This window comes from Pseudophryne corroboree, chromosome 1 (genome assembly GCF_028390025.1).
Source record: "Pseudophryne corroboree isolate aPseCor3 chromosome 1, aPseCor3.hap2, whole genome shotgun sequence".
Lineage (NCBI taxonomy): Eukaryota > Metazoa > Chordata > Amphibia > Anura > Myobatrachidae > Pseudophryne > Pseudophryne corroboree.
Window position 1 is genome coordinate 777,076,459 of NC_086444.1, and position 13,272 is coordinate 777,089,730.

The window sequence follows — 13,272 nt, forward strand, 5'->3', positions numbered from 1 at the left end:
TGTGAGCTGGCAACAACTCCCTCTGTGTCCCTCTGACAGGCTTTACTGTGGGTCTGTCCCCTATAGGCCCAGTGTGTCTGTGTGTGTTGGGTGCACGTGTGTCGGCATGTCTGAGGCGGAGTGCTCGACTATGTTAAGGACACAAACGGCTGTGGGAGTGACCCTGTCGGCACCGCCGACGCCTGATTGGGTGAATGTTTTGGGTGCTTTGAATGCTAATGTGGCTCTGATAAATAAGAGATTGGATAAATCTGAGTCTCAGAACCAGGCATGGAAGAAATCCGTAGAGGATGTGTTGTTACAAGTCCAGACCCCTCGGGGTCACAAAAACGTTCATTTGCCCAGCTGGCAGACACGGATACCGACACGGACACTAACTCAAGTGTCTACTATAGTGATGCCAGATTAGATCCAAAACTGGCAAAGAGCATTCAGTACATGATTGTGGCAATAAAAGACGTATTACATATCACTGAGGACCCTACTGTTCCTGATACTAGGGTCTGTATGTATAAAGGAAAGAAACCTGAGGTAACGTTTCCTCCCTCTCATGAACTGAACACGCTTTGTGAAAAGGTTTGGGAAAATCCTGACAAAAAGTTTCAGATTCCCAAAAGGATTCCAGTGGCGTATCCGTTTCCCTCTGGGGATAGGGAAAAATGGGAGTCACCCCCCATTGTGGACAAAGCTCTATCACGGCTGTCCAAAAAGGTGGCTCTTCCGTCCCCTGACACGGCAGCCCTAAAGGATCCTGCGGATCGTAGGCAGGAAAATACATTGAAATCCATTTTTGTCACCACGGGTACGCTACTCAGACCAGCCATTGCATCTGCGTGGGTGAGTAGCGCTATCGAAAAATGGGCAGGTAACTTGTCATCTGAAATAGATACCCTGGATAGGGATAGCATTCTTTTGACACTAGGTTATATCAGGGACGCTGCAGTCTACCTAAAGGAAGCTGCAAGGTATATTGGCCTCTTGGGTTCAAGGGCCAATGCCATGGCAGTCTCAGCTAGGAGAGCATTGTGGATTCATCAATGAAATGCTGAGGCTGACTCTAAGAAAGCTATGGAGTCTCTACCGTATAAAGGTGGTGTATTGTTTGGTGACGGCCTCGCTGATTTGGTATCTACGGCTACCGCGGGTAAGTCATCATTTTTACCTTATGTGCCTACACCACTATCAGATGCAGTCCTTTCGGCCCAATAAATACAGAAAAGGCCGAGGGTCTTCCTTCCTTGCTACTAGAGAAAAGGGAAACGATCACCGGCCGTGGCCGGTTCCCAGGAGCAGAAGTACTCCCCGGCTTCTGCCAAATCCAGGGAGTCCGCACCGGTGGGGCACGTCTAAAGCTCTTCAGTCAGTTCTGGGCTCGTTCGGCCCTGGACCCATGGGTTTTAGAAATAGTGTCCCAGGGGGTACAAACTGGAGTTTCAAGACGTTCCCCCCTCACCGATTTTTCAAATCGGCCTTTCCAGCTTCTCTTCCGGACAGGGAGGTGGTATGCGCCGCAATACAAAAACTGTGTCTCAATCAAGTCATTGTCAGGGTTCCCCCATCGCAACAGGGAAGACACTTTTATTCGAGCCTGTTCGTGGTCCTGAAGCCAGACGGCTCAGTCAGACCAATCCTGAACCTCAAATCCCTCAATTTCTACCTAAGAAAATTCAAATTCAAGATGGAATCTCTCCGGGCAGTGATCTCCAGTCTGGAGGAGGGGGATTTTATGGTGTCGGTAAACATAAAGGATGCCTACTTACATGTTCCCATTTATCCTCCACATCAGACTTACCTGAGGTTTGCAGTTCAGGATTGTCATTACCAATTTCAGACGTTGCCTTTTAATCTGTCCATGGCTCCGAGGATTTTCACCGAAGTAATGGCCGAAATGATGGTGGTTCTGCGCAAGAAAGGAGTCACAATTATCCCATACTCGGACGATCTCCTGATAAAGGCGAGATCCAGGGACCAATTACTGCAGAACATTACGCTCTCCCTGACAATTCTGCAGCAACATGGTTGGCTCCTAAACTTGCCAAAATCACAGTTGGTTCTGACGAGACGGCTGTCGTTTTTGGGAATGATTCTGGACACAGAATTACAGAGAGATTTTATTCCAGTGGAAAAGGCTCTGGAAATTCAGAACCTGGACAAACAAATTCTGAAACCAGCAAAAGTATCGCTCCATCAATGCACTCGGTTGCTGGGGAAGATGGTGGCGGCCTACGAGGCCATTCAGTTTGGCAGATTCCATGCCAGAGTGTTTCAGTGGGACCTGTTGGACAAGTGGTCCGGGTCCCATCTGCACATGCACCGAAGGATAATTCTGTCTTCCAAGACCAGAATCTCACTCCTGTGGTGGCTGCACAGCTCTCGCCTCCTAGAGGGACGCAGGTTCAGGATCCAGGACTGGATCTTAGTGACCACGGATGCGAGTCTCCGAGGCTGGGGGGCAGTCACACAGGGGGAAAGCTTCCAGGGAAGATGGTCAAGCCAGAAAATTTGTCTACACATAAACGTTCTGGAGTTAAGGGCCATTTACAACGGCCTTCTGCAAGCGGAACATCTTCTTCGCAATCGGCCCGTCTTGATTCAGTCGGACAGCATAACAGCAGTAGCGTACATAAACCGCTAGGGCGGAACAAAGAGCAGAGCGGCAATGGCAGAGGCCACAAAGGTTCTCCGCTGGGCGGAAAGACATACAAGCGCTCTGTCAGCGATCTTCATTCCAGGAGTGGACAACAGGGAAGCAGACTTCCTCAGCAGACACGATCTCCATCCAGGAGAGTGGGGTCTTCATCAAGAGGTCTATGCAGAAGTGACAAGTTTGGGGGATTTCATCAAAAAGACATGATGGCGTCTCGCCTCAACAAGAAACAGGTCGAGAGACCTCAAGCTATAGCAGTGCACGCCCTAGTGACACCGTGGGTGTTTCAGTCGGTGTATGTGTTTCCTCCGCTTCCACTCGTTCCAAAAGTAATAAAGATCATAATGAGAACAAAGGTTCAAGCGATCCTCATTGTTCCAGACTGGCCAAGGAGGCCTTGGTATCCAGATCTTCAGGAATTACTTATAGGAGATCCCTGGCCTCTTCCTCTGAGGGAGGATCTGTTACAGCAGGGGCCGTGCGTGTTCCAAGACTTACCACAACTTTGTTTGACGGCTTGGTGGTTGAACGCCGGATCCTAGCCCGAAAGGGTATTCCCAAGGAAGTCATCCCCACTCTTATTCAGGCCAGGAAAGGAGTAACGTCTAAACATTACCACCGTATTTGGAGAAAATACGTGTCTTGGTGTGAATCCAGGAAGGCTCCTACGGAAGAATTCCAGTTTTTGTTTTCTCCATTTTCTACAAGCTGGTGTGGATGCGGGCCTAAAGTTGGGCTCAATTAAAGTACAAATTTCAGCCTTATCGGTTTTCTTCCAAAAACAATTGGCCACCCTTCCAGAAGTTCAGACTTTTGTGAAAGGCGTGTTGCACATCCAACCTCCCTTTGTGCCCCCAGTGGCACCGTAGGATCTTAACGTGATGTTGCAATTCCTTCAATGTTATTGGTTTGAACCTTTACAGAAGGTAGAGTTGAAATGCCTCACTTGGAAAGCGGTCATGCTGTTGGCCTTGGCATCCGCAAGGCGGGTGTCTGAATTGGCGGCCTTGTCTCGCAAGAGCCCTTATTTGATCTTCCATGAAGATAGAGCAGAGTTGAGGACTCGTCACCAGTTTCTGCCGAAAGTGGTTTCGTCGTTTCACTTGAACCAACCTATTGTAGTGCCAGTGGCTACTGACGCCTTACTGGAATCGAAGTTTCTCGATGTAGTCAGAGCTTTGAAAATTTATGTCGCCAGAACGGCTCAGTTTAGGAAAACGGAGGCTCTGTTTGTCCTGTATGCTCACAACAAGATTGGGACTCCTGCTTCCAAGCAGACTATTGCACGCTGGATCTGTCATACGATTCAGCATGCTCACTCTACGGCTGGATTGCCGTTACCGAAATCGGTGAAGGCCCATTCTACCAGAAAGGTGGGCTCGTCCTTGGCGGCTGCCCGGGGGGTCTCGGCATTACAACTTTGCCGAGCGGTTACTTGGTCGGGTTCAAACACCTCTGCGAAGTTCTACAAGTTTGATACCCTGGATGATGAGGACCTCATGTTTGGTCAGTCGGTGCTGCAGAGTCATCCGCCCGTTCTAGAGCTTTGGTATAACCCCATGGTTCTTGATGTGACCCCAGCATCCTCTAGGACATATGAGAAAATAGGATTTTAATACCTACCGGTAAATCCTTTTCTCTTAGTCCGTAGAGGATGCTGGGCGCCCGTCCCAGTGCGTACTGTATCTGCAGTTTTTTGTTATGTTTCAACACATGTTGTGTTACGTTTTTAGTCAGCCTGTTGCTGACGACGTTCATGCCGTTGAATTGCGTTATGTTGAATGCCATGTTGTACGGCGTGCTTGAGGTGTGAGCTGGTATGTATCTCACCTTAGTTTAACAATCAATCCTTTTCCTCGAAAATGTCCGTCTCCCTGGGCAGAGTTCCTATAACTGGAGTCTGGAGGAGGGGCATAGAGGGAGGAGCCAGTTCACACCCTTTGAAAGTCTTAAAGAGCCCACGTCTCCTGCGGATCCCGTCTATACCCCATGGTTCTTGATGTGACCCCAGCATCCTCTACGGACTAAGAGAAAAGGATTTACCGGTAGGTATTAAAATCATATTTAATTTACCTTGTACTTGTCCTATACTGTCATCAACTGTAAGTTGCTGTTTTCCTGTTTGATTATTTATGTACTCTGTAATTGGGCGCTGCGGAACCCTTGTGGCGACATATAATTAAAGGGTAATAATAATAGTTTAAGTTGATTCCATGCGTAAACGATTATTTAATTTGTTTGCTCTTACTCCCTTTGGCTTTAAGTTAAAGGGTAATTGCATTTGTTCCACGAGCATGGATGAGCCGTGAATCCACAGAGATTTTATCTTATAGCAGCGAGGTAGCTTTATTTTTCTTTATATATTTGTTTTTCTTTGTAATAAGTGTTTCATTCTAACATAAGTTATCACAGCATGTTTCAGCTTTGGTGCATTGTAAAACGTCTTCATTATTACACGCTAATTATTTTCTTTTGAGATAGGTCTGTAGTTGCTATTGTTATGACTACATTACACATACATTAAACCATTATAAATGCACATGTAATGTAAAGGGGGTACACACCTAGAGATGTGTGCTGAGCGATCTGTCACAGACCGCTCAGCACGCATCTCTCCCCCCTGCTCAGCTCGATGTGTGCTGAGCGAGGGGGGGGCGACGGGGGCCGCTCACTTCACACAGCGATGAAGTGAGCGACCTGCTAGATTGAGCCTCAGACTCAATCTAGCACCGCTATCGCTGGGGGGGCATACACACAAGTGATCCATGCTTAATTTCTAAGCAATCTAGTCAGATTGCTTAAATTTTAAGTATGGATCTCACCCCCCCTTAACAGTTTCTAGTATCTGTTCCTAGACTGAATCATCAGAGCAATTGTTTTGTCTTTCCCCTTACCATGGCTATAAATTCTCCTGACAATAAAGTCTGTCTGGTTTTCTTCATGCCTAAAGTTCCTAAACTGTATTTATCAGTAGTCATTGACTTTATGGATCTATGTGAATTAATTTGTGAACCTGAGGTGAATATTGAATGCTGATCGTGTCAGATCAGTTGTTTTTGGGGTGATGTATGTAACCATAAGACCAGACCACATTGTGTGCATGTGTTGTCACATGTATGGTTTTTCAGCTATCTTTATTATTGATTTGCTTTATTTTTCACCCTTAGGAATGTTTCAGGGGAAGCTGGGCAACACATAAGTTACTTCACAAAAAAGCAAGTAAGCATTGCAAGTATTTTCTTTTCTATCTGCATTTATAATGCTGTCACATGGTGCTGGTAAAAAAAAATCATAACAAATAAGTATGAAATGTATTTTCTCTTATGCCCTAGAGCAGTGTTTTTCCAACCACTGTGCAGTCTCCAGGTGTGCCGCCATAGAAGCAGAGCCAGGCCCGTCATTGTTAGCTGCGACATGACATCCTAGGGCACACAACTGCACCATGCTTCACCATTATATTTGAGTGTGCCTTGGCAATATTTAAATCTTGTTCAGTGTGTCGCGAGTTGTAAAAGGTTGAAAATCTGTCCTAGAGGATACTGGGGTCCATATTAGTACCATGGGGTATAGACTGGTCCACTAGGAGCAATGGGTACTTTAAGAATTTGATAGTGTGGGCTGGCTCCTCCCTCTATGCCCCTCCTACCCAACTCAGTTTAGAAAATGTGCCCGGAGGAGCCGGTCACGCTTGGGAAGCTCCTGAAGAGTTTTCTGCATTTATTTTCTGTTTTTTATTTTCAGGCAGGTCTGGTTGGCACCAGACTGCCTGCTTCGTGGGACTTAGGTGGGGGGGGGAACGGCCCAACCTCCCTAGAGTTAATAGTCCCGTTCCCCGCTGAAGGGACACTGAGCTCCTGAGGGTCCCATTCGCAAGCCCCACCACGGCGAGCGTACAGACCCGCAGCACTACGCCTCCCCTAACAGAGTCAGAAGAGTGGTGAGTAGGTGGCCGGCGTCCCAGTTAGCGGGTCGCCGGCTGTAATGGTGGCACAAGGGTAGGAGCGCAGCGCTGACATGCAGGCTGCGCTCCAGGCTTCAGAGACACAGTGTGACCGCTGGGAGGGGCGAGCTGAAGCCACTAATGATACCCACACTGGCAGTACACTACAGGGCTTTCAACCCACTGTAGAACAGAATATTTACCTCAGCCAGTATAAAAAACCCGGGAAGACCGTGCACCATTAAGGGGGCGGGGCTTCACTATGAGCGGTTCCAGCAGCTCATCAGCGCCATTTTCCCTCTGCAGCTATACACAGGCAGATTGACAGGGAAGCGCAGCTCCTCCACAAGGCCTCCAGAACACCTCAACGGTACCAGTGGGTCATAGCGGGGGGGGATCGATATTTGGTGTACTAAGCCCTATTAAAGATACTTAGTTTGCGAAGAGCTCTGTGTGGGTTAACTGTGCTTTTAACCTATATTCCTGTGTGTGTGTTCTTTCACATTTACTATGTCAAAGGAGTGTGTATCATGCACAGCAGTGTGTTTTTCTCAATCTGAGGGATCACTGCAGTGTACTCAGGATAGTACACATTTTCAGGCTAATGGATGTGAACCAGTATGGTTAGATAAATTAAAAGGGATGATTTCAAATATTTTGAATAAATTATCCCAAAATAAGGAGACGCAATACTTAAGGCAATCTGTTGATGACCTGATGAATAGAGATTCAGTGGTCATTCCAGTGTCTCAGACCCCTGCTGTTTGTCCACAGAAGCATGTTCTGGCCCAAATCATGCAGGCTGATACCGATGATGATGTTGCAGACCCAGAGGAGGGTGAGGTGGACTCGGGAGGGGGGGATGCAGCTTTGTCGCAGGGTATACAGGCCCTGATAGAAGCTATTAGAGATGTCCTACACATTCCTGATAAGGTGTCAGAGGACGAGGAGGAATCTTATTTTAATGTGAAAAAGAAATCCTCCGCTACTTTCCCTGCATCTAAGGAATTAAATTCCCTATTTGAAGCAACTTGGGTAAATCCTGACAAGAAGTTTCAGGTCCCAAAACGGTTGCTCACATCCTTCCCATTTCCTCAGGATGATAGGAAAAAATGGGAAAACCCACCGATAGTTGATGCATCGGTTTCTAGGCTGTCAAGTAAGCTAGTTTTACCTGTTCCTGGGGCAGCTTCCTTGAAGGATGCTGCAGACCGCAAGATTGAGACCACTCTCAAATCTCTGTACACAGCTGCGGGGGTGGCCTAGAGACCCACCCACTATAGCTTGTTCATGGATCTCTAGGGCCATTGCAAAATGGTCAGGTAATCTAATTGACAGGTTAGATTCCTTATCCAGGGGGAGATAATTTTACTCCTACAGAAAACATATACAGGAAACCCAGAAAACATATACAGGATTCTGCTAACTTTATGGTGGAGGCCATAAAGGAAATTGGTTTACTCAATGCATGCACCACTGTCATGGCGGTGTCAGCACGAAGGGGCTTGTGTCTACGTCAGTAGACTGCGGTCGCGGATTCCAGGAAAGGCGCGGAAAGCCTATCTTTCACAGTTGAAGCCCTTTCTGGAGATGAACTGGATATGTGGATATCCAAGGCTATGGCAGGTAAGTCTACATACCTTCCTTCCGCAGCTGCCCCAGCTAGAAAATCCTACACTGTTCTAACTCCGCAGTCCTTTCGGACAGCGAAGTTTAAAAACAAAACCAAAGGTTCTTCTACGGCCTTCAAAGGTTCTTCTACGGCCTTCAAACCCAGAAAACTAGCAACTGTAGGTTCACAGGAATAGAACCCCGGTTCTGTTTCCTCTAAGCCTGGTGGACCGCACTGCCTGGAAGACGGGCAGGTGGGAGCCAGTTTTAAGATTCTTCAGTCATATATGGGAAACGTCATGCCAGAATCCCTGGGTCAAAGATCTTATAGCCCAGAGCTACAGACTGGAGTTTCAGGAACTCCCACCTCACAGATTCTTCAAATCAGGCTTACCAGCTTCTCAAGAAGCAAGTGTGACTATACAGGAAGCAATTCAAAAACTGGTACAGACTAGAGTCATTGTTCAAGTTCCGCTTCAACTGCAAAACCAGGGTTAATATTCCAACCTGTTTGTATTACCGAAACCGGACGGTTCGGTAAGGCCCATTTTAAATCTCAAGTCGTAGTGAGATTTGTTCAAGATGAAGTCTCTGAGAGCGGTGATCTCGGGTCTGGAGGAGGGGGAATTCTTGGTGTCTCTGGATATCAAAGATGCGTACCTTCATATTCCAATTTGGCCATCTTATCAGGCTTATCTAAGGTTGCCTTACAGGACTGTCACAACCAGTTCCAGGCCCTGCCATTTGGCCTCTCTACGGCACCGAGGGTGTTCACCAAGCTAATGGCAGAGATGATGTTTCTCCTCCGCAAACAGGGAGTGAACATAATTCCGTACCTGGACAATCTGCTGATAAAGGCACCATCCAGGGAGAGGTTGTTAGACAACATTGCCCTCTCAACCCGACTACTCCAGGATCACGGGTGGATTCTGAGCCTACCAAAATCTCATCTGGAACCAACACGGAGGCTTCCGTTCCTGGGGATGATGCTGGATACGGAGGCACAGAATGTACTCCTTCCGTTGGAAAAGGCATTGGTGATCCAGTCGATGGTGCGGTATGTTCTGAAACCAACCCGGATATCGGTGCATCTATGCATTCGCCTAGGGAAGATGGTAGCCTATGAGGCGCTACAGTTCGGAAGGTTCCATGCAAGGTCCTACCAACTGGATCTGTTGGACAAGTGGTCCGGATCGCATCTACACATGCACCAGAGGGTCCGTGTGTCCCCAAAAGCCATGATTTTATCTTCTGTGGTGGCTTCAGACTTCTCCTAATTAAAAATAGGATTTTAATTACCTACCGGTAAATCCTTTTCTCGTAGTACGTAGAGGATGTTGTGGTCCACATTAGTACCATGGGGTATAGACAGGTCCACTAGGAGCCATTGGCACTTTAAGAAATGGATAGTGTGGGATGGCTCCTCCCTCTATGCCCCTCCTACCAGACTCTAGGAAACTGTGTCCCAGGAGACGGACAACTTAGAGAGAAGGATTACAGAGATAGTGGCGAGATTCACACCAGCTCACACACGAGGCAACCCAAGCCAACTAGCTTGAAACATAAATGTGACAACACAGCCGGCGCGTTGTCGCACAGTGGTAACAGACACGCAGCTACTTCCCTAGCCCTGGTCTGACCCATGGACTACACTGATTGTTGATTTGTATTTTGGCTATGTACTAGGCAATATTGTATGATGTTATTGTTACAAGGGTACAGTTATGTTTTCGATGTGTATATATATGAATGTATTGGTTATTGGGTTATAGTTTGTAAAATAATGTTCCCCCCAATGTGACTGCGCAGATAACCTGTGTGTTTGCTGTTGTGTAGATACAGCCAGTCTCAGATGTCAGGCCATTCAACCCCCCCTCATTCTTCCCCACACAATGGATTCCAGGCCACACAATCAGATTAAGTAAGGTTACTTTAGTTAACATCTATTGTGGCCTAGGGGACATGCCTGGACATGTGAAAGTAGGTTTGCTCTGAAACTGTTCTGGGGGTGTCGCCTTATTGTAGGAAAGACAAAGGTTTGATAATAACAAACAGGGGCGGTTGGGAGAGATCTGGACAGAAGGTCAGAGAGTGGCAGGAGACTGACTAAGAAGTAATGTTCTGTCAGGAGTTCCAGGAGGGAATTGTCGTGTAGAATTGGATCACAGAAGTGTGCTGAGCTGTTTATAACCCATTCTGTTCAATTAAACCACTGATGGTTTTTCATCTACCACCGTGACTGAGTGATTTTGAACCCAGTATCCTCACAATCAGCAATGGCTGAACAGGATTACTTACCAAGTAACAAGACAGTACTTACCAAGAACTAAGCAGTACTGAACTAAATAACCACTGCAGGACAACGAAGCGCTGGGCGGGCGACCAGCATCCTCTACGGACTACGATAAAAGGATTTAATGGTAGGTAATTAAAATCCTATTTTCTCTTACGTCCTAGAGTATGCTGGGGCCCACATTATTACCATGGGGATGTACCAAAGCTCCCAGAACGGGAGGGAGAGTGCGGAGGCTCCTGCAGAACTGATTGACTGAACTTCAGATCATAGGAGGCCAAAGTATCGAACTTGTAGAACTTTGCGAACGTGTTCGACCCCGACCAAGTAGCTGCTCGGCAGAGTTGTAATGCCGAGACACCCCGGGCAGCCGCCCAGGAAGAAACCACCTTACGAGTAGAGTGGGCCTTAACAGACGTAGGACACGGCAAGCCTGCCGTAGAATACGCATGCTGGATAGTGAACCTGATCCAGCGAGAGATCGTCTGCTTAGAAGCAGGACACCCAATTTTCTTCATACAGGACAAAGAGTCCGATTTTCTGTGACAGGCAGTCCTCACATAGATTTTCAGAGCCCTTACAACATCCAAGGACTTTGATGAAATTGAGGCGTCAGTCGCAACTGGCACCACAATAGGTTGGTTGATATGAAATGCCGACACAACCTTCAGAAGAAACTGCTGAAGTGTCCTAAGCTTAGCTCTATCTTCATGGAAGATCAAGTATGGGCTTTTACATGACGAAGCCCCCAACTCCGACACACATCTAGCAGAAACTAAGGCCAACAAAGTGACAGCCTTCCACGTGAGAAACTTGACCTCAACCTCCTGTAGAGGTTCAAACCAGTCCGACTGGAGGAACTGCAACACCACGTTAAGATCCCAGGGCGCCGTAGGCGGTACAAAGGGAGGTTGATTGTGCAGAACTCCCTTCAAAAAGGTCTGAACCTCAGGGAGGGCAGCCAACTGTTTATGGAAGAAAATGGATAGGAACGAAATCTGGACCTTTATGGATCCTAACCTCACGCCCATTTCCACACCTGCTTGCCAGAAGAGGAGAAACCGTCCCAGTTGAAACTCCACTGTAGGAAACTTCTTGGACTCGCACCAAGACACACATTTTTTCTAAATACGATGGTAATGTTTAGACGTTACTTCTTTCCTTGCCTCTATCAGGGTAGGAATAACCTTGCTTGGAATGCCCTTCTGAGCTAGTATCTGGCGTTCAACCTCCATGCCGTCAAACGTAGCCGTGGTAAGTCTTGATAGGCGAACAGCCCCTGCTGCAGCAGGTCCTCGCGAAGAGGAAGAGGCCTCGGCTGTTCTAGCAGTAGATCCAGAAGATCCGCATACCAAGCCCTCCTTGGCCAGTCCGGAGCAATGAGGATTGCTTGAACTCCTGTTCTCCTTATGAGTTTGAGAACTCTTGGAATGAGTGGAAGTGGAGGAAACATGTACACCGACTGGAACACCCACGGAGGCGTCCACCGCCACTGCTTGCGGGTCCCTCGACCTGGAACAATACCGCCGAAGCTTCTTGTTGAGACGAGAGGCCATCATGTCGATTTGGGGTACGCCCCAAAGATCTGTTACCTCCTTGAACACCTCCGAATGGAGACCCCACTCCCCTGGATGGAGATCGTGTCTGCTGAGGTAGTCCGCTTCCCAGTTGTCTACTCCCGGAATGAAGATTGCTGACAGCGCCAACGCGTGTTTTTCTGCCCAGAGGATGATTCTTGTTACCTCTGATATTGCAGCTCTGCTCTTCTATCAAATTATGTTCACTGCCTGCCTGCGGAGGAGAACCATCATTTCCGCCATCCCCTTAGTAAAAACCCTTGGTGCTGTGGAGAGGCCGAATGGTAGGGCCTGGAACTGAAAACGACTGTCCAACAGAGCAAATCGGAGATAAGCTTGATGCGGCAGCCAAATCGGAATGTGGAGGTACGCATCCTTGATATCCAGGGATACCAGGAATTCCCCCTCTTCCAGACTTGATATCAGTGCACTTAGAGACTCCATTTTGAACTTGAACTCCCTCAGAAAGAGGTTTAGTGATTGGTTCAGTCAGGACCATTCTGAACTTATTCGTTTTCGATACCACGAAAAGGTTCAAATAGTTACCTGTGTTCTGCATTTGAGGAGGGACTGGTACAATGACCTGTGCCTCCACCAGCTTCTGGATGGCTCCCTGTAGGGTAGCCCTGTCTGCCGGCAAAGCTGGCAAGCCCGATGAGGAGGGGGATCTTGAAATTCCAGCCGGTACCCCAGGGACACAATATCTAGTACCCAGGGATCCAGTCCGGACGACACCCAGACGTGACTGAAATGGTCTGAGTCTCGCCCCCACTGGCCCTACTTCCAGGCTGCGCTGTCCACCGTCATGTGGAGGACTTTGGCGCACCTGAAGCAGGCTTCTGTTCTTGGGAACCTGCCGCAGCAGGTTTCTTGGATTTTGGACGGCCCCCTCTAAAGAAGGTGCTGGCCGGTTTGGACTTTCTTGGTTAAGACGCCCGAAAGGACTGAGATGCAGGTGAAGAGAGAGGTTTCTTCATAGCAGGAGCTGCTGAGGGAAGAAAAGGGGACTTACCCGCTGTAGCCGTGGAGATCCACGCATCCAATTCTTCCCCAGAGAGAGCCTGACCTGTGTAGGGTAGGGTCCCCACACCTCTCCTGAATTCCGCGTCGGCAGACTACTGGCGTAACCACAGTCCTCGACGAGCTGAGACGGACATGGAAGAAATTCCTGCATCCATTGAACCCAGGTCTTTCATGGATTCCA

The 13,272-nt window shown here is 48.0% G+C and overlaps 1 protein-coding gene across 2 annotated transcripts in view; it reads left to right on the forward strand.

Moving 5' to 3' along the window:
- METAP1 (methionyl aminopeptidase 1) overlaps positions 1-13,272 on the forward strand; it is a 126,809-nt gene that overhangs the window by 22,523 nt on the left and 91,014 nt on the right. For both annotated transcript variants that reach the window (XM_063917742.1, XM_063917752.1), the window contains exon 2: positions 5,815-5,866. In XM_063917742.1, the coding sequence (XP_063773812.1) occupies positions 5,815-5,866 (52 nt within the window). The remainder of the gene's footprint in view (positions 1-5,814; positions 5,867-13,272) is intronic.